Source organism: Rana temporaria, chromosome 2 (assembly GCF_905171775.1).
Source record: "Rana temporaria chromosome 2, aRanTem1.1, whole genome shotgun sequence".
Lineage (NCBI taxonomy): Eukaryota > Metazoa > Chordata > Amphibia > Anura > Ranidae > Rana > Rana temporaria.
Window position 1 is genome coordinate 87,000,737 of NC_053490.1, and position 21,743 is coordinate 87,022,479.

Sequence of the window (21,743 nt, forward strand, 5' to 3'; positions counted from 1 at the left end):
ACATACAAGCTACCAACTGGGAGAGGGGAATCACTTTGTCGTCTCATATTGGTGGAGGATAGAAAGCCTCCAGACCCCAAACAGTGAGCACTTTACACCACCTCAGTGAAAGTAGATGGGAGCTTACCAGAACTTATAAAATATCCAGCATAGTAGTCAAAATGTTTGCAACACTGAGGAAACACAGCAATACAGACATCGGAGTGGTATGGGATGTCAACACAATCTGTCACTCCTTAAACACCAATGCCTTACATGTAAACTTTGAGACCGTGGGGTAGTTTCAGAGAGAATTTACGCCGGCGTATCCATAGATAAGCCGCGTAAATGCAAATCTGCGCCGGCGTATCTACTTTCTGTATTCAGAAAGCTAGATACGCCGACATTAGCCTAAGATATGACTGGCATAAGTCTCTGGCTGGCCGCTAGGGGTGCTTCTGTTGTTGTCGGCGTAGAATAAGCTAATTACCTAGATACACCGATTCACAAACGTACATATGCCCGGCGCAATTTATTTACGTCGTTTACATTAGGCTTTTTCGGCATAAGGTTGTTCCTGCTATTAGGAGGCGCAGCCAATGTTAAGTATGGACGTTGTTCTCGCTTCGATATTTGAATTTTTTACGTCGGCGTAAGTCGTTCGCGAATAGGGCTGGACGTAATTTAAGTTCACGTCGAAACCAATACGTCGTTGCGCCGTACTTTGAAGCAATGCACACTGGGATATGTACACGGACGGCGCATGCGCCGTGCGTACAAAACGTCTATCACGGCAGGTCATCATACATTTACATAAAACACGCCCCCTTCCACATTTGAACTACGCGCGCTTACGCCGGCCCCATTTACGCTACGCCGCCGCAACTTACGGAGCAAGTTCTTTGTGAATACTGCACTTGCTCCTGTAAGTTACGGCGGCGTAGCGCAAATACGATACGCTGCGCCAGCGTAAGAAGAAGCGCACGTACCTGAATCTACCCCCATATGTACATCACAGCTCAATATGAGGGAAAAAAATAATACTCTCCATAGTGAAGATCCGCAATAAAATCTACATTTATTAGGACAATTGCACTTACATGGAAGATGAAAAAATGGCCCTTCAAATAGATAAAAACATCCATCCGCCAGAAACAAAGATGGCCGCAATCAAGTGCGCATGCGTGGTTGGCGTGTGTTTAAGCATGGTCCTACTCGTTTCGTCATACATAACGTCATCGGGGCTCTCTGCTTCTCCGCCTTAGTGGTGGTTATAGCAGGGAGGGCAGCATGGCCAAAATGTGAGGAGGAACTGGGGTAGTATATGTAAAGTATGTGTGAGAGGCTGAGAGCCAGCTGCTTGTCGGGCATCTGGGTGGATCTGGGTTCCCTATCAGGTCTGCCTTTTAAATGACTGTGCACTGCAGTGGGCCCATTTTAAAACCTGTTATTGAAATAGCAGCCATAGAGCTGGCCAATGCTATGCACGGTCAATAAAAAGCTTGGCGGACCTGATGGGGAACTAGTCTTAGGCCCCATTCACACCTGAGCATAGCGTTTTCAGGCAGAAAGTCGCGCAATTTTACCAAGATGTTGTACAGGTCAAAAGGTCACTAATGTAAAAAGCAGAAACACGTCCAAATCTGGCAAAAAAAAAAAAGGTCCCAGAACTTGTTTGCGCTTCAGGCGTTTTGGAGCTTCTGGCTTCAGCCGTTTTGTAGTGGAGGTGTGAACCATCTCCATAGAGAATAATTGATTTTTTTCCCCTCCAGTGTTTTGTAGTTTCAGGCTTCAAGCTACAAAACGCTCTGGCGTGAATGGGGCCTTAGTTCTCCATCGGGCTATACCTATCCGTCAATTATGCCCAGCATTGACAGACTCATGTACTTATCTGTGACCAGTACATTAATCTGCCACAGGCACCAACAAATTTGTTGCGGCAGCCAACGTAATTATAATAAAGGGTGTCTACGACACCCTATTTGAACCCCCCTGCTTTTATGTCTGATAACTTTGCAATTTTTGATTACAAATTTTAATTGAAAGCACAATCGCTTGAGCAAATATATGGACAGCTTTTGGGTATTCTCATCATGAGAAGAGACACTTATACTAGTTTTGGGTGTCTGCCGGTGGGAACACAGTATTGCTTTATTTTATATTCGCTCTTTAATTGTATTTACAATTGTCAGTCAAGCCAATTGGATAAAGGTTGTTAATAATGCAGTTTTTAGTAGGCCTTGCTCCTAATTTGTCTAGGCTATGTGAAGCTCCTTGATACCAACGTATTTACACTTACCATGGTTCATAATTCCTTCTCCACCTCTGCATTCCACCTACTTCTGCCTCTATGCTTCCTGTATTTATTTCTTTATGCGTCCCCTGTGCATTCTCTCCTTGGATAAACAAAAGACTGAGATTCCCAAGTTTCCCATTCAGTAAGCACCTGTGTTGTCATAGTGACCGGCGGCAGCAATGGAGACGGCACACTGGCCAGTGTTGTAGTATTGAAATTCTCATGTTAATCCGGTTTATGACACAAGTTGAGTGTTCCCGCACACCTAAGATTTGAAGCCTGGCCAGCCACTGCTCATGGCCCAGAGAAGTTGCTACAAAGCCACAGTCTGCTGTATAACTTTACCATAATGGACCAGAAACTGTGCAGAAAATGAAAGTTCATGCAAAAGCACACCTTGTAATAAATAAACAAACACACCTATGATGCATGACTTTATTTGCATTATTTACAAAAAGAGATGTGTATATAAATACTTGCTGTATATAGTACACATATATATGTATTCTACGTGTACATATTAAATTACAGTTTGCAGAAGTCTAGTTAAGGAGTATTTTAGTGTATTGCATGATAAACTTTTTTTTGTTTTTTTCATGTTAAATTGTGTATTTTGGATCCCACGTGTAGCACACGCCATGTTGGAGCTGCACAGCCAGGCACGCCAAATCTTCACAGGCACTGTCAGAAAACAGTCCAGAGCTTTGTTTTTTATTAGGGGGTTAACAACTTGGATAGGGATGGTAGGTTATGGGATGTCCACTTGACTTAAACAAGATCTTCAGGGACAACTTCCTAGTTACAGTGGGTAAGTACATACAGTCTTGTATACAGCTTCCTATGTACAGCTCCAACTTTTATTTAGCCTTCCACCTGCACATACTTTGTTCCCTTCTTTCACTGTACAGCTCCTGCTGGTTCACTCTTGGTGGAACTAACAGGCCTCTTGTCAGTTCAGTAGCAGCCCATTAAAGGCAGGAACTCGGAGTCCCTTACAAGTAGCACAATTGGAGTTGAACAGCTTCCTTTGTGGCCACTAATCCCAGCACGACTTCTTTAGGCAATGTCGGCCCACCTGGCTGCATCTGCCCCTGGTTGCCTCTCCAAGCCAGTCTGCCAAACTGACTCTTCCTCAGCCCACCTGGCTGACTCTCAGGAGATCTCCCAGGAAAGGATTAAAGACTTTAGCACATCACTGTCTTCTTGAGAGACTGGCAGTCTCCCCCCTTTGTTGGTCCCCACAGTGTTTGCTACTCTTTCCTTTCCTTCTCCCGTGTCTCTAGGAAGACATCCTCCCTTTGTGTTTTTGTCAGGATCCTTCCAGCACCCGAGCCCCCAACAGCCTCCATCTTCCACCCGACTGCTCTGCTGGCATGGCCCATGCCTATATGAGGTGGACTCGGTCCCCTGCCAGCCCACTACTGGGGATTTGCAGAGGCCTCATTCAAGGAAGCTCCTAACCCTCACCCTCTCGTTCTAGAAGATTCTCCAACCTTCTAGACCAGGGTGGAGGCACCAGAGAGCTGCCAGGATCAATCATCCCGCTGTGAACTCTAATGAACCCTGACCCAATTAAGACTCACCAGTGTAACATGTGAGAGTATGGTTTGCCTACACCAACTCTCCCACACACTAGGGTGCTACACACATAGCTCTCAAACAGAAACAAACGTACTGGGAACTTAAAGGGGTTGTAAAGGTACAATTTTTATTTTTTTCCTAAATAGCTTCCTTTACCATTTTTGCTTTTAAATGTCCTTTCTTCTGAGAAATCCTCACTTCCTGTTCTTCTGTCTGTAACTCCACACAGTAATGCAAGGCTTTCTCCCTGGTGTGGAGTGTCATGCTTGCACCCTCCCTTGGGCTACAGGAAAGTCGGGATGCTCTCTATGTTGCAGATAGAGAAAGAAGCTGTGTTAGTGGGCGTCCTGATTCTCCTGTAGTCCAAGGGAGGGGGCGAGCATGACACTTCACACCAGGGAGAAAGCCTTGCATTACTGTGTGGAGTTAGACAGAACAACAGGAAGTGAGGATTTCTCAGAAGAAATAGACATTTAAAAGCAAAATGGAAGGATGAGGTAAGTGACGGAGGACTGCACTAAGGTGTAAAGGAAGCCATTTAGGAAAAAAAAATTGTACCTTTACAACTCCTTTTAACTAAGTTCCTGCACCAGAAAACTGCTACAGGAAACTGAAGTGATTTGTGCCAGAGTGAAATAGAAAGTGACGTGGCTTCTGCGACTAATTAACAGAGGATCCTGCAGATTTCAGAAAACTACCGCAGATTCCCACCAGGTTGGACATTGCATAAGGGATGTGAGCTGTTTGACTTTTCTCTGCTTGTACATTGACTACACAATCAGAGCCTGTATGGCCCCTCCTTCCTCCTGATCTCAGCTAAGGCTGCATTCACACCTAAGCGACAAAACGCCCGACGCGGGACGCTTCTGCCGCTAGAGGGGAGAATTCCCATTGCTGTCTATGGAGATGGTTCACATCTCATAGACGCGCAACGCCTGTCGCCTGAAAAAAAGTCCCGGACCCCAATGGGAATACTTTAGGAAAAAAAAAAAAATTGAAACATTTGTACTCGCGGCAAATCTGCCGCTACACGCGAACGCGGCTGTCGCTTAGGTGTGAATGCAGCCTATGTGGGGAAGGGCAGAGGGATCAGAGCATAGAACTTCAGCTGTGCTGTATCTGTTACTGACACGGCATACTACACAGAGCAGATGGTCTTAATAAACAAAGGGGGCTGTGCCCCTTATGTTAAAGCATTAATTTTATTTTTTTGATGGAGGACACATCATCTCGACCTTGGGGTTTATAGCACCGCCTACAGGAGTAGGACACAAGGCAGAAAACAAAAACAAAGTATAGCCTATGGGCAGTCCTAGCTGATATAAACCCCCTCTGCTATGGGCTCAGTTTTTTTTTTCTACCTAGTGTTCAGGAGTGAGGACCTTGTTTTCGGCAGCGACCTGTGATTGCATAGCTTTTTTTTTCCTGTGGAGATCTTCAATTAGCGGCTGGGCGACCCTCAATCTAGCTCCTGTAGTCACCCCAGCCTAGCCAGCGGACACATGCAGACTTTTAGCTGTGCACTGGGTCGGCTGCGACAGCCCATCCTGGCCCTGGGCGACTGCCGAGTTAAACGTCTTGGGTACACACATGATCGGGCATCTGATGGCGAGCACCTCCCTTCCAGTCCAGGGTGGTCTATCCCCCTCCACCTGCCCTATATGATTTGTGCCTGGTAGCTGTGGGGTGGCACTTGGTTCAGGTTTCTGTCCCGTGCCTTGGGAATGAGCCTGTGTCTGTTTCAGTGGCAGCAGAGGATTCCCCTTGCTGCCTGCCTGGGTCAGGTTTTCTCGCTACAGCGCTTCAACTTTTGAGGGGCTACTGAGGACATGATTGTCCCCTTTTGGCACGCACTAGCCAACTCGTTCTGTTTAAGTCTTTCCTTGCCTCACCTATTTTGAAAACTTTAGTTACAGAATTGGAAATGGTGCTGCTGGTTGCAGACGTGCTATGGTGGCTGCCTCTGTGGCAAAGTTCCTCTTTCCCAAGGACCAATCTTCCACCTGCCTTGCTGTTGATGGCTTTCATGGCTTGGCTATTGAAATCTAGGTTCTAAAAGATTTTTGGATTTATTGATTCCTACCATGTTGAAGGCGCATAAATATATCTCAATGATTTATCATCGCACTCGGAAAGGCTAACAATTAATGCAGATCAACATCCGGGTTGTTTCTTGGTGGCTCGGATTTTGGCGTTTCTTTCATGGGGCATTTTCAAAAGCTGGCCTTAACTGACATCAAAGGCTAGGTTTTCATCATCCTTTGCCCATGCACTACTTGATCTGTACCTTCATCTAAGGGAATCCCCTGGTACAATCTTCCTTGCTGCCGGGGGGGGGGGGTGAGCCTGGTTCTTTTGGCTCCTCAATATTAGCCCCAACCCCCCCCCCCCCCCAATACCCTCTCCTGGACGGTCGCCTTTTTGATGCCATCGGCATGCTGCATGTTGGAGCTGCCATTCTTGTACTGTAATTTATCCTATTTGGATCTACACCAGGATTGGATAGTTATCCATCTGTGTCCTTCCTTCCAGAGGTGGTATATGACGTCCTTCTGACAGAGGGTATTCTGCTGCCTTCCTGGTGTCTGCACCCTTCCCATCCCATGGAGGTCGCACTGCACTGTTTGGGTTCCTAGCGGCTTTGGTGTACCTGTCTACTATGGCTTCATTTTGGAGGTTGAATTCCTTTTTTGTGCTTGTGGATGGCCCACGGAAAGACATAGCGGTCTCCTCTACCAATGTTTCTCGTTGGATCAGGCAGATGGTTGTTCAGGCTTATGCTATTAAAGGTCGGGCTCCTCCCCTCCAAATTGCGGCATACTCTACCACAGGCACTTGATGCCTCTCGGGTGTTTCCGACATGGGCATCTGTGTCTCCAGTTTGCAAGGGGACTATCTGCACATCTTTTCCACATTTTACTGGGATGATAAGCATCTTCGGATGTGCATTTTGGCTGCAAGGTTTTGCAGGCATACCCCCTTCTTCTTCTTTTTTTGGCATTTTGTTCCCCTTCTGGAGGGGTTCTCGGGTGTGGTTGTGTGTTCTCTCTCTGGTCTCGCCTTTTATTATTATTATGTTTTATTGTATTGCTTTGTGACAAACATAGCAGAGAGGGGCTTATACCAGCTAGGACTGTCCATAGGCAGTCCTTTTTTATATGTATTTTTTTTCTTTCTGCCTAGTCCTGTAGGTGGCACTAGTAATGGCAGCGATCAGCGTTTTTTTTTTTCGTGACTGCGACATTATGGCGGACACTTTTGACAAATTTTTGGGACCATTGTCATTTTCACAGCGAAAAGTGCTATAAAAATGCACTGATTACTGTGAAAATTACAATGGCAGTAAAGGGGTTAACCACTAAGCCCTAAGGGAGTGATTCTCTCTGTAGGGGGCCGTGACTGGACGTTTGACGTCACTGATCGTCATCCCCTAAAACAGGGAACATGGGATCAGTGACGCTGCCACAGAGAAGAACGGGGAAGGTGTGTTTACACTCACCTCTCCCTGTTCTTCAGCTCCTGTGACCGATCGCGGGACACCGGCGGCTAACGGGTCCTGAGGGCGCGTTTACAGAGCTTCGGACCGGGTCGCGAGAGCGCCGGCGGCTTAGCTCTTAAAGGCGATGTACTTGCCTGTGCCCAGCAGTGCCATTCTGCCAACATATATTGGTGTTAGGCGGTCCTTAAGTAGTTAAAGTGATATCGAAGGCTTTTTTTTTTGAAGTAACAAACGTATCATACTTACCTGCTGTGTGCAGTGGTTTTGCACAGAACAGCCCAGCTTCTTCTCTTCTCGGGTCCCTCGCTGGAGCTCTTGGCCCCCGCCGAGTGCCACCAGAGCAAGCAGCTTGCAATGGGGGTGCTCAAACAGGCTCGTTCCCGAGCTGTGGCTCTGCGTGTCCCTTCATACACAGAGCCGTGGCTTGACCCGGCCCCCCTCTTTCCGCCATCATTCCCTGGAGAGCCAAGGCTCTTTTGCATATCGCTGGATTTAGATGGCTCTTTGGTAACAATTGGGGGTGGGGCTAGAATGCATGAAGGTAAAAAAAAACCTTAAGCCTTTAGAACCACTTTAAGGCAGAGTTCCACCCAAAAGTGGAACTTCTGCCTTAAGCACTCCTCTCCCCCTTACTTGCCGCATTTGGCATGTTATTATTTGGGGGGGGGGGGGGGTTGGTACCTAGTTTTGACAAGTACTTTCTGCGGCCAAACTCCTACCCGCAGCACCGGCAGCGCTGTCCATAAAAAAAAAAAAAAAAAAACTTGATTCGAACCGTAAATCAATTTTTTTTATATAAAAAAAACGCAGATTTTTTTTGGGGGGGGGGGGGATCGCCCAGCTCTACGCTCGGCTGTCGCAGCCTGGTGTCCACTCTTGCAATGATGGCGCCTTGGAGAGGAGGGAAAGAGGAGCGAGGCTTCGGGCGGCTGCATCGCTGGACCTTGGGAAAGTTAAGTGGCTGTTTATTAAAAGTCAGCAACTACACTTTTTGTAGCTGCTGACTTTTAGTAAACCTACAAACTAGTGGAACTCCGCTTTAAGGTAATCAAGCAACTGCTGCTGTCAGAATAGAATTGCCAGCTGGGGAGATATTTTCATCCCTTCTTTCCTTTCCTTTCCTTTCCTTTCCTTTGTTATCAGCCTGAAAACTTCTGACAAATTCTCCCTCAATTGAGATAAAAGCAGCCTGAATTTTGTGTTGGGGAGGATGCTATAAATTAGCACTGAGCTGACCTATTCAAGGAACAGTTCTGAAAGTCTCTACCTATGAGCAGAGGGGGTGTGTACCTTTCCTCCAATCAGCTGTCTTGGCTGCATGCCCAGGCTTCACTGCAGTGCTGAACAGGAAGTGAAAATCTCCTAACATGATCTGAACTTTCTAAAGAATATATACAGTGAGGAAAATAAGTATTTGAACACACTGCTATTTTGCAAGTTCTCCCACTTGGAAATCATGGAGGGGTCTGAAATTGTCATCGTAGGTGCATGTCCACTGTGAGAGACATAATCAAAAAAAAATTCCAGAAATCACAATTTATGATTTTTTAACTATTTATTTGTATGATACAGCTGCAAATAAGTATTTGAACACCTGTCTATCAGCTAGAATTCTGACCCTCAAAGACCTGTTAGTCTGCCTTTAAAATGTCCACCTCCACTCCATTTATTATCCTAAATTAGATGCACCTGTTTGAGGTCATTAGCTGCATAAAGACACCTGTCCACCCCATACAATCAGTAAGAATCCAACTACTAACATGGCCAAGACCAAAGAGCTGTCCAAAGACACTAGAGACAAAATTGTACACCTCCACAAGGCTGGAAAGGGCTACGGGGAAATTGCCAAGCAGCTTGGTGAAAAAAGGTCCACTGTTGGAGCAATCATTAGAAAATGGAAGAAGCTAAACATGACTGTCAATCTCCCTCGGACTGGGGCTCCATGCAAAATCTCACCTCGTGGGGTCTCAATGATCCTAAGAAAGGTGAGAAATCAGCCCAGGACTACACGGGAGGAGCTGGTCAATGACCTGAAAAGAGCTGGGACCACCGTTTCCAAGGTTACTGTTGGTAATACACTAAGACGTCATGGTTTGAAATCATGCATGGCACGGAAGGTTCCCCTGCTTAAACCAGCACATGTCAAGGCCCGTCTTAAGTTTGCCAATGACCATTTGGATGATCCAGAGGAGTCATGGGAGAAAGTCATGTGGTCAGATGAGACCAAAATAGAACTTTTTGGTCATAATTCCACTAACCGTGTTTGGAGGAAGAAGAATGATGAGTACCATCCCAAGAACACCATCCCTACTGTGAAGCATGGGGGTGGTAGCATCATGCTTTGGGGGTGTTTTTCTGCACATGGGACAGGGCGACTGCACTGTATTAAGGAGAGGATGACCGGGGCCATGTATTGCGAGATTTTGGGCAACAACCTCCTTCCCTCAGTTAGAGCTTTGAAGATGGGTCGAGGCTGGGTCTTCCAACATGACAATGACCCGAAGCACACAGCCAGGATAACCAAGGAGTGGCTCTGTAAGAAGCATATCAAGGTTCTGGCGTGGCCTAGCCAGTCTCCAGACCTAAACCCAATAGAGAATCTTTGGAGGGAGCTCAAACTCCGTGTTTCTCAGCGACAGCCCAGAAACCTGACTGATCTAGAGAAGATCTGTGTGGAGGAGTGAGCCAAAATCCCTCCTCCAGTGTGTGCAAACCTGGTGAAAAACTACAAGAAACGTTTGACCTCTGTAATTGCAAACAAAGGCTACTGTACCAAATATTAACAAGATTTTCTCAGGTGTTCAAATACTTATTTGCAGCTGTATCATACATATAAATAGTTAAAAAAATCATACATTGTGATTTCTGGATTTTTTTTTTTGATTATGTCTCTCACAGTGGACATGCACCTACGATGACAATTTCAGACCCCTCCATGATTTCCAAGTGGGAGAACTTGCAAAATAGCAGGGTGTTCAAATACTTATTTTCCTCACTGTAAAGCTGAAGATGTAGAAGTAAAACTTCTGTAGGGAGATTTGTTTCATCTTTGTGTATCATCTGAGGCTTTTCATTTCACTGGGTATATGTGAGGGTTTGCATCCACTTTAACTCCTCTTTATATCTTTACTGCAAGTTTCCAGTTCCTCAATGACTAATCCTTAGAATGTTTTGTCATTGGACTGTGGGCTTGGGAGTGATTCCCACGTTCTTGTTCCCACTCTGTCATAGTTACATGGTTCATTTTTTCAGTAGTAACGTTTGCCATTATATTGTATTCAGTGTACCTGCAGAAGTATCGAATGAAAGAAAGAACTAATTAATGGATCAGAGTTTGACGTCTGGAGCGTTGGATTCTCCCATGAGCCCACAGTCAGTTAATAGATGAGTTGAGTGGATCTTTTTATGCCAGCCAGCACATTAACATTTGGGGCCAGACCTCTTGAGGCCAGACAATGGCAATAATTACAGGTCTCTGAATATGCACAATATCTAGTAAATTCCAAAATCTATGTGAAATGTGTTTCGAGATGACCTTCCTGTTACTGTCTGTCTGCAATTTTTTACATATTTTTATGTATCCAGTCAGTCAGTATTTTCTCAGTTTAAACATTTGATATGTTTTCTATTCTGAATAAACTATGGGAATATGAGATTTGCAAATCCTTGCATTCTGTTTTTTTTGCAGATTTTACACAGCCTTCCATTTTTTGGGGAATTGGGTTGTATATATTACATGGTTTGTTTCCATTTTTATACTTGATGTATATACATAAAAGGCAGTAAACTGTGTTCATGAATGTTCGCAAGCTGAGCAGGTTGAGGAAGTTTATGCTCAACGTTTCATCTGCATTCCGCCCACCTGGTGTATTGTCCTCTGTCAGACATTGTCAATGACAACTCCTACATTACTTTTCTCTTGTGACAAGGCTGTGTAGGCATTATATTGTCTCGTCTATATCATTAGATGGTGCAATTTATGATGCTATCACATCTTGTGTACAGTGGAAGCTGCTTTATAGTTTTTGGCTTTTATGGTCATTTTAGTTGATTTTATTTGTGACTAATGTCTTCCCTTTTCGTTCGAGGTTGTTGCAGAATGATTTGGCATTTGTCCTTTTTGTTTTCATTACTGTTATTACTAATATGACATAATCCTTTTTTTTTTTTTTTTTTTTTTTTCAAGGCAGGCTTGTCCTTGACAACTGTGATGCATGGATACATTCACTTATCTTCTGTGGTGCCGAGGCTGGCTGATGGTTGTGTTTTTTTTTTTTTGTGTGTATGGCCAAGAAACTATAGAAGTGCATGCACAGTTTAACACCTTCCTGTTCTTATTAAAGGGACTTAAAGTGGTTGGAAAGGCAGAAGGTTTTTTATCTTAATGCATTAAAAGATAAAAAAAAAAAAACTTCTGTGTACAGCAGTCCCTCTAATACTTACTTGAGCCCCATGTAGATCCAGCAATGTTGCAGGAGTCTCTTGGCTGCTCGGTTATCTCCCACCCCCCAACCCCCCGTCGTCATTGGCTGAGACAGCAGCGTGGCACCATTGGCTCCTGCTGTAGTCAGTCAGCCAGCCAATGAGAGAGAGGGAAAATCCGGGTCACAACTCTGTTAAAATGGCCCCCATAGCAGCTTAGGTGAGTTTTTATAATGCTGATTTTCTCCCATCAGGACAAACTGCATTTACAAGAAACCAGTGTACACTTAGGCCAATAATCCGGCAGCATCGGCCGGTTCAATAGAAAAACGGCCCGTGTGTACAGCAACCAGTCCGACAGAAGCCGGCCTCTGTCGAAGGAGCATGACCGAAAATGGCTGAGAGCACTGACAGGTGTGCTCTGGCAAAGAGAGCTGTCCCCCAGTGACAACACAATAGCTCTGCGGGGAGATTGTTGTACTAACATCAGATAGATAGTTAGTACAGGATTTCCTCCTGAGCTCTTCAGTTTTCTTTTCATTCTGCCCGCTGGGTTGAATGGGAAAAAAAAAAAACGACTTTAGGCCTCATGCGCACTGCAGCTCAATTAAGCTGCATGTTTGACTGTTTGAGATTGGTGCAGTTGTGTATGGTAGCCAATCAGCTTTTATTCCTCCCACTGATGCCAACGATGGGACTCTATTCCTCCCACTGATGCCAACGATGGGACTCTCTTCCTCCCACTGATGCCAACGATGGGGCACTATTCCTCCCCCTTATAAAAAAGATGCATTGTTTACTCCCACTGATGGCAGGACAATTTCTACTCCAAATTGCCGCAGTCCGACCCCCCTAAAGTCTGATGGACAGTAAACCAGACCTTTGTTTAGAAAGTTTGGAGACCCCTGCTTTAGCTCATTCAAAACATGGCTCTGAAGGCTACAGGCAAAGGCTGCAGGTCACATGTTTAAATTTTTTTTTTTTTATATATATATATCTGAGGTACAAACTTATGTTTTTAGATTTTCTGTTAGCGACGGTGTTTTTTTTTTTTTGTTTTTTTTTATAAAATTGTATATACATTATTTTTTCTTCACATAACCAGACATTAAAAGTCTATAGTTAATCTTAAAATGTAACACTGTATATGTGTTATAATTTTATCGTATGTAAGCAGGCTTTCATGTAGAACCTTAAACTCCAAGGCTTAGTCTGATGCATATTTTATAACTCTTAAGCTGCAAACATGGAATTTGTAATATTTTTTTGGCTGAAGCTGCAACAGAAAGGTGATTACTGCAATAATAAAAGCTTGCCGCGCACATCTGTTCATATCCATAGAGGCCTCGAATGGCGCTGTCTCCAGCACAGATGAAAATTATGTGTTCTGGGAAGTAATTTGGGCCTGAATCTTAATAAAGTAAAAAAAAATCATCTGCCCCCCCTTTTTCTTTTATGTGGATCTTGAGTTCTCAGCACAGGATGTTGGTGCTTTTTCTTTTTGGCTTGAATTTGTTCTCTTTCAGCACTTGATATGGCAAGTAAGGCTGGCCATACAGAGTTCAGCAGGAACCGGCCAAGATTTGAAACGTAAGTGGACAGGCTATATGTACCAAGTTGATCGATTAACTTGGGTACAACCAGCCTGCCAGATTCTCTTGCGATTATCGCTAGCGGCTTCTAGCGATAATCACGGTCTTCTCCAGGCGGGGGCTGCTTCCTCCCTCGAGCAGACAATTGCTTGTCAGGAGGGATTTCCCTGTCCGCACTGTCTGTGTTGATGGGGATATTATGCAAAATTCTTTCCTGCAACCCATGGTTGCAGGAAAGAAATTTGCCTGCCTAAGGCTGACCCTATGCAGCTTGTTTTTCAAGCAGGTTTGAAGGAGAGAAAACGGTTGATTCCGCCATCTACCTTAACAGTGTAGATAGAAATTTCTCCACTGCTGTCTATTGTATTCAGACGTGACACCTGCATATCTGAGCAATGACTGCATCTAAAGTTGGCCATGGATGCATCAAAATTCGACCTGTTTAGCAGTGAATGGCCAAATCTTGAATAATCTATGGCTGTTCCTGTTCGTGAGAAGTCGATTTAATGATCGGGACCTCATGAATGGGCTTGTTGGAGAATTTTTGTATGATCAGTGCTGCAACTAATCAGTTGCAGGGACGATCAGTGTATTCTGACAGCAGAAGAGCCCCTGCTGTCAGATTATAATAATATAGTGTATGTATTCCCCACCCACTGGCTAATCAAAAAAATGGACCCATGTAATTATACCAAACTTAATAGGATGCAGTTTCTGTTTAATCTTTTATCCGCTTGCCGACCGCCCGCCGTCATTATACGAAGTGGAAAATCGTTATGACAGCAGCTAGCTACCATAACCTCTGTATCCTCTTCAGTGGGCGGGCGGCTTTCAGATAAAAGTGGTCTTAGTGGCTTTTCCCTGTGTGGTATGGAGATGAGTGAGGGGAAGATGGACCCCATCTGGCTCCATACCATTTCAAGACGGAAGCAACGTCAAAACGTCACTTCCGCCTATAGCTTTTAAAGTGACATTTTTTTTTTTTTTTAAGCAACTTTAGTTTTGCTTTTTTTGCATTTTAGCGTAAATATGAGATCTGGGGTCTTTTTGACCCCAGATCTCATATTTAAGAGATGCTGTCATGCTTTTTTATTTCACAAGGGATGTTTACAATCTTTGTAATAGGAATAAAAGTGACACAATTTATTTATATTTTTTTAAAGAACAGTGTAAAAATAAAGAATAAAAAGTAAAAATACATTTTTAATGCGCCTGTCCCGCATGTAGTGCCAGAGTATATAAACTGTTAAAATCACCCATGTGAGGTATCACCACGATCATTAGAGCGAGAGCAATAATTCTAGGAATTTCTCATTTCCTTTCTGATTGATCTCACATCAGAGCTGGTGAATCCCAGGACCGAAACCCAATTGCCACTCAACATATATAGATCATTGTATTGATGTCTGTGCAAGATCAGAAGTTTTCCTATTGGCTCCAAGACCAATGACCATTTTCAGAAGGCTTTAATATGTCCATCTCTTAATAGAGCTCAGCCTAAGGCTTTATTGGACGCTCAAATCCACCTGAAACTTGTTTCAAGAGTTGGGAAGTACTAAAGCCTCATGTCCATTTATTTTCTCCCATGTCCCACTGGGTAGATTTTCTATCTATTTTCTATGCCCTAGTGACAGGATGTCAGACAGAAACGGATGGAAAATCATTTTAATGTGGACTTTTTACTTATTTTTAGTGGCATGTGGAAAGATGTGAACTTTTATATTTTTATTGCTGCCCTTGTTTTCCTGTCTGTGACTCCTGTTTCCATCTTTCTTGTTCTGGTGGCACAAGAGGGGACATCTTCTCTTTGAGGAGGGACACAAATAAAAACCAGAACCTGACTTAACCCGACCCTTCCCTGTTTTTTTTCAAAACCAAGTATTTATGAGCTTTAAATATCCAACACTGAAATCTCTTTAGGAGCAAGCCACCCAAATAATGCATTGTTGATCCGGCGTATAAGCCTACCCAGCTTTATTGGTGTTTCTTATAGATCATCACATTTACACTTTATTGTTCTAATAAACAGTGGGGATCGAAAGTTTGGGCACCCCAGGTAAAAATTTGTATTCATGTGCATAACAAAGCCAAGGAAAGATGGAAAAATCTCCAAAAGGCATCAAATTACAGATTAGACATTCTTATAATATGTCAAAAAAAGTTAGATTTTATTTCCATCATTTACACTTTCAATATTACAGAAAACAAAAAAATGGCGTCTGCAATAGTTTGGGCACCCTGCAGAGTTTATAGCATGCACTGCCCCCTTTGCAAAGCTGAGACCTGCCAGTGTCATGGATTGTTCTCAATCATCTGGGAAGACCAGGTGATGTCAATCTCAAAGGTTTTAAATGCACATACTCATCTGACCTTGCCCCAACAATCAGCACCATGGGTTCTTCTAAGCAGTTGTCTAGAAAACTGAAAGTGAAAATAGTTGAGGCTCACAAAGCTGGAGAAGGCTATAAGAAGATAGCAAAGCGTTTTCAGATGTCAGTATCCTCTGTTCGGAATGTAATTAAGAAATGGCAGTCATCAGGAACAGTGGAAGTTAAAGCAAGATCTGGAAGACCAAGAAAAATATCAGACAGAACAGCTCGCAGGATTGTGAGAGAAGCAATTCAAAACCCACGTTTGACTGCACGATCCCTCCAGAAAGATCTGGCAGACACTGGAGTTGTGGTACACTATTCCACTATAAAGAGATACTTGTACAAATATGGTCTTCATGGAAGAGTCATCAGAAGAAAACCTCTTCTACGTCCTCACCACAAAAATCAGCGTTTGAACTTTGCAAATGAACATATAGACAAGCCTGATGCATTTTGGAAACAAGTTCTGTGGACCGATGAGGTTAAAATAGAACTTTTTGGCCGGGATGAGCAAAGGTACGTTTGGAGAAGAAAGGGCACATAATTTAATGAAAAGAACCTCTGTCCAACTGTTAAGCATGGGGGTGGATCAATCATGCTTTGGGGTTGTATTGCAGCCAGTGGCACAGGGAATATTTCACGAGTAGAAGGAAAAATGGATTCAATAAAATTTCAGCAATTTTTGGATGGTAACTTGATGCCATCTGTGAAAAAGCTGAAATTAAAGAGAGGATAGCTTCTACAAATGTATAATGATCCTAAACACACCTCAAAATCCACAGGGGATTACATCAAGAGGCGTAAACTGAAGGTTTTGCCATGGCCTTCACAATCTCCTGACCTCAACATAATTGAAAATCTATTGATTGACCTTAAAAGAGCAGTGCGTGACAGACAGCCCAGAAATCTCAAAGAACTGGAAGACTTTTGTAAGGAAGAATGGGCAAAGATACCTCAAACAAGGTAATTGAAAGACTCTTGGCTGGCTACAAAAAGCGTTTACAAGCTGTGATACTTGCCAAAGGGGGCAGTACAAGATATTAACTCTGCAGGGTGCCCAAACTTTTGCAGACGCCATTTTTTTGTTTTCTGTAATTTTGAAAGTGTAAATGATGGAAATAAAAACTTTTTTTGACATATTATAAGAATGTCTAATCTGTAATTTGATGCCTTTTGGAGATTTTTCCATCTTTCCTTGGCTTTGTTATGCACATTAATACAAATTTTTACCTGGGGTGCCCAAACTTTCGATCCCCACTGTAGCAAGAAATATTGTTTGTTTCAGTACTGATGGAAACTTGTTACTTTCATTTCAGAACTCTTCGATAACTACATGCAGCAGGATGCCCATGAGTTCCTAAACTACCTGCTCAATACAATAGCTGACATTTTGCAGGAAGAGAGAAAGCAGGAGAAACAAAACGGTCGAATACCAAATGGTAGTATCGACAATGAGAACAATAACAGCACACCAGACCCCACCTGGGTTCATGAGATCTTTCAGGGAACGTTAACAAACGAAACGAGGTGTCTTACTTGTGAAACGGTAAGATTTCTTTTATAGATATTTGTGGCAAGCTTTTTGCTTTAATAATATACATAGTGCAGTATCGAACGTTGTCTCTATTTGTACTGGCGAGTGACGGAAAGTTAAGGGAAATCCAACATTTTAAGAGCTGTCAATGGAACAGGAGGTGGGGGGAACACTTTTTGCCAGTGTGTCCAGGAGCAGCAGAGTTAGGGCAGGTAAAACGCTTGAAGCTTCTAGAAGCTGCTAAACATGCCTAAACGCTGGTATTTGAGCATTCATTTCAATGTCCAGAATACATTTTTTTTTCTGGCCAATGAAATAAATTAACATCCAAGAGCTTGACGCCTGTAAAAGCTTCTAAAAACTGTTACAATCTTTAGGCATTTTTTCTGCAAAAACGCTGTTGGCTTCTAGGAGAGTTAAAAAAAAAAAAAAAAAGTCCTGTGTGCATGATTACATTTACATATGTGGAAATAATTTATAAACAATTTGCCCATGCAGGTAAAATGAAATGTATGTATTCACACCGGTTGTCCCATGATAGTATGTAGCAATAATACATCCCCTTTATTTGCTTTACCTTATACCTCAAACAGATGGCAGCTGTTTTTGTTTGAAAGATTTGTAGGATTTTTCAGCTATAAGTACACCATTCAAATGACAAAGTATAATGTCCCCCATAGCTTGTCATCCACTAGCTGGTGAACGTTCATACAGTTAATGAAAACCTGGTGGAATATGTTGAAAGTATTGCATTGTCCAATGTAAAATGAGCTTGATTAACTTGCTTTATTGGAATTGCTAGTGACATTCCAATTTCTGGTGTGCAGTTGATTATGAGAATCTAATAAGATAGATTTGCATAAATGTTTTTACCTTATATTTACTGATTGCTATAAATTAGTTAGACTAGGATATTTTGTCCCTTTTCAATAATCTCATCCTCCTGTAGCATTCCTGCCTGTCCAAGCTCTGGTGTCAGAGCTTAGACAGGTGGATGGCCTTATATCACCCCCTAGTGTTTAAGCCTGGAGATTGGCTGCTTGGGTTTGAGCACTATGACATGGAGATGGACTTCAGTTCAGGAGCCAACAAGGCATAATGTCTGGGTAATTATATGGAAAGGGAAACAAAGTGTAGCGCTTAGACCAAGTACATTAGGACAATATACCAGGATGAAATAACAGTGTGATTGGTGATTGTATGGAATTGCAATTACAATTTAACAAAAAGTGTCCATATACTTTAGATAACCAAAGAGTCACACAATCGGCATTGGTGATCACAGGTATGGTGATAACAATGTTCTCAAAAATAATTGTGAAAAATTAGTCCATAGAAAGAAAGTTGACACCCGGTGAGGAATGTATATAGATCAATGCAGAAGATATTGCTGTCTTCCTTAAAGTGATGAGATACCGCCACCAGTGTGTATATCAGCTTACTGAACAAGGTGGACTTGTGGGGACATATGTCGCCAAAAGTCAGACAAGGCTTTGGAATATCATTCCTGGGTCTTGAAGATATGAACTGGATGGTAGACTCATTGGGTACTTCTGATGCCGGGCAGTTCCAAGGGAAATTGCATATGGCAAGAAGGATTCGTGGACAATACCACCCTAACAGGTAATGGGAACAAGCCACTTCCGGTTTCAGAAAACATGGAAGCTTCTAGTATCGGTATCGGGACCGATACCAAGCATTTCCCCGAGTACTTTTACTCAGGGAAAATGCTCCGATATTTTAACCGATACCTGACTTTCCCTGTATTCATCTCCAGTTCCCCCATCCGTTCTGCTCTCTTCCTCCATGCTCATTTGTCCCCCCCCTCCGTGCCGCTGCCATTCTGCTTACTCCCTCCATGCTCCATGTCCCCCCTCCGTGCCGCTGCCCGTCTGCTCTCTCCCTCCATGCTCCTGTGCCCCCCCCCCCCCCCCTCTGTGCCATACCGCTGCCATTCTGATTACCCCCTCCGTGCTGTGCCGCAGCTGTCCTCCGTTCTGTTCTCCCCCTCTGTGCCGTGTCCCCCCTCCGTACTGCTGCTTCCCCCTCCGTGCTCTGTGTCCCCCCTCCGTGTCCTCCTCCGCCCCCTCTGTCAGGATGGAGAGCGGCGGTAGGAGCCGCTAAACCCGGCTCTTACCTTTTCTGAATGAACAGAGTCAATGATCACTGACTCTGTCCATTCATATAACTGAGCATCGTAAACTGTGTTTACAATGCTTCAGTTTATGAATGGATACGAGCCTCTGTCTCCTGTTCATTCATTTCCAGTGCAGCTGAGAAAGGGACTGGGGAATCTGTGTCCTTAGTCCCTTTCTCTGTCTTAAAGGGGAGATGTCAGAGGTCTGTTAAGACCCCTGATATCTCTCCAAAGACCCCCAACAGGGCTGATTAAAAAAATAAAAAATTGCAATAAATATTTAAAAATTAAATAAAAATAAAAATAAAATGTAAATAATAATAATAAAAAAACAACACACTGACAATCCACCCCCCCCCTAAAAAAAAAAAAAAATCACTGTAAAAAAAAAAAAAAAATACTGTCACATGATATAGAAAAAAGTATTGGTAATCGGTATCGGCGAGTACTTGCGGGGAAAAAAAGGATCGGTACTTGTACTCGGTCTCAAAAAGTGGTATCGGGACAACCCTAGTTTAAACCTTTATATTTAATAACCATTCTATAGATGCACAAAAGTATAAAAATATGAAAGACGCATAAAATCTAAATTCAGTGAACATGTAAGGCATCCAGGTCCAGGTGCCTGCTGACTAAGTATATCTTTCGGGATGCGCAGTCAACGTAAAAACTGCAATATTTCAAGTTTTAACTACCTTTCTTATCTCCTACAGATAAGCAGTAAAGATGAAGATTTTCTAGACCTTTCTGTTGATGTAGAACAAAATACATCAATTACACATTGTTTAAGGTAATTATTTAAAATGTAACATTTTTCTTTAAATGTATAGTAATGTTGCATCTGCACAATTATTTTAAATAATCATAGAACCAAGTTGACTTTTTTAATTTAAAGTTGTCAGATTGTTTCTTTCACAATATTGTTTCAATTTTGTGTTTTTTAGCAAACATGTTTACCATGTTAATGGTCTTGACACCTAAAGGAGACTTCCACCCAACACTGTTAGTGTTGTCATGGAAAGGGAGTGCAGCCTGTGTATTCCCGACCGGCTTACACAGATATACTGCAGCAGAATGGCTCTCCTGGGCGAAATCCCATACATATACGGCTTTGCCCAGGAGAGCCACCAGAGGCCGTGCGCGCCCGATGCATGTGGGCGGCAGGCGCGATCTTTGCCGGCCACACGCTATCGCGTACACGAGCGCAAGCACGTGTATTTGTGTGTTTAAACACAAAAATCCCTGTGCTGTCAGAGGAGAGAAGACAGATTGTGTGTCTCTACTTTGTAGAAACACACAATCTGTCATCTCTCCTAGTCACCCCCCTCCCCAAACAATTAGAACACAGTGAGGGAACACACAGTTAACACCTTGATCGGCCCCTAGTGTTAACCCCTTCCCCGCCAGTGACCTTTATACAGTAATCGGTGCATATTTATAGCACTGATCACTCTATAAATGCCAATGGTCCCAAAAATGTGTCAAAAGTCTCTGATCTGTCCGTCGCAATACAGCAAAAAAAACGCAGATCACCGCCATTACTAGTAAAAAATAAATAATACAAATGCCATAAATCTTTCCCATAGTTTGTAGACGCTATAACTTTTGCGCAAACCAATCAATATACGCTTATTGTGATTATTTTTTTTTTAAAACCAAGAATATGTAGAATACATATTGGCCTAGACGAAGCAATTCGTTTTTTAAAAACATTTTTAGGGATATTTATAAGAGCAAAAAGTAATTTTTTATTTATTTTTTTTCAAAATTGTTGCGTTTTTTTGTTTAACCACTTGCTTACTGGGCACATATACCCCCCTCCTGCCCAGGTGACATTTCAGCTTCCGGCACTGCGTTGCTTTAACTGACAATTGCGCGGTCGTGCAACACGGCTCCCAAACAAAATTGACGTCCTTTTTCCCCCACAAGTAGAGCTTTCTTTTGGTGGTATTTGATCACCTCTGCGTTTTTTATTTTTTGCGCTATAAACAAAAAAGAACGACAACTTTGAAAAAAAAATACAATATTTTTTTACTTGTTGCTATAAATATCCCATTTTTTTTTAAAAAATAAAAAATTTCAGTCTAGGCCGATACATTCTACATATTTTTGTTTAAAAAAAAAAAAAAAATCGCAATAAGCGACTGGTTTGCGCAAAAGTTATAGCACAGAATTATTATTTTTTATTATTTTTTTTTTTTACTAGTAATGGCGGCGATCTGCGATTTTTTATTTATTTTTATTGGGACTGCGACATTATGGCGGACACATCGGACACTTTTGACACATTTTTGGCACCATTCACATTTATACTGCAATCAGTGCTAAAAA

At 42.9% G+C, this 21,743-nt stretch overlaps 1 protein-coding gene across 1 annotated transcript in view; it reads left to right on the forward strand.

Annotated features, from left to right (window-relative positions):
• USP12 (ubiquitin specific peptidase 12) overlaps window positions 1-21,743 on the forward strand; it is an 82,571-nt gene that overhangs the window by 52,544 nt on the left and 8,284 nt on the right. The window contains exons 4-5 of the mRNA XM_040340489.1: window positions 17,058-17,287; window positions 20,126-20,202. Of these exons, the coding sequence (XP_040196423.1) occupies window positions 17,058-17,287; window positions 20,126-20,202 (307 nt within the window). The remainder of the gene's footprint in view (window positions 1-17,057; window positions 17,288-20,125; window positions 20,203-21,743) is intronic.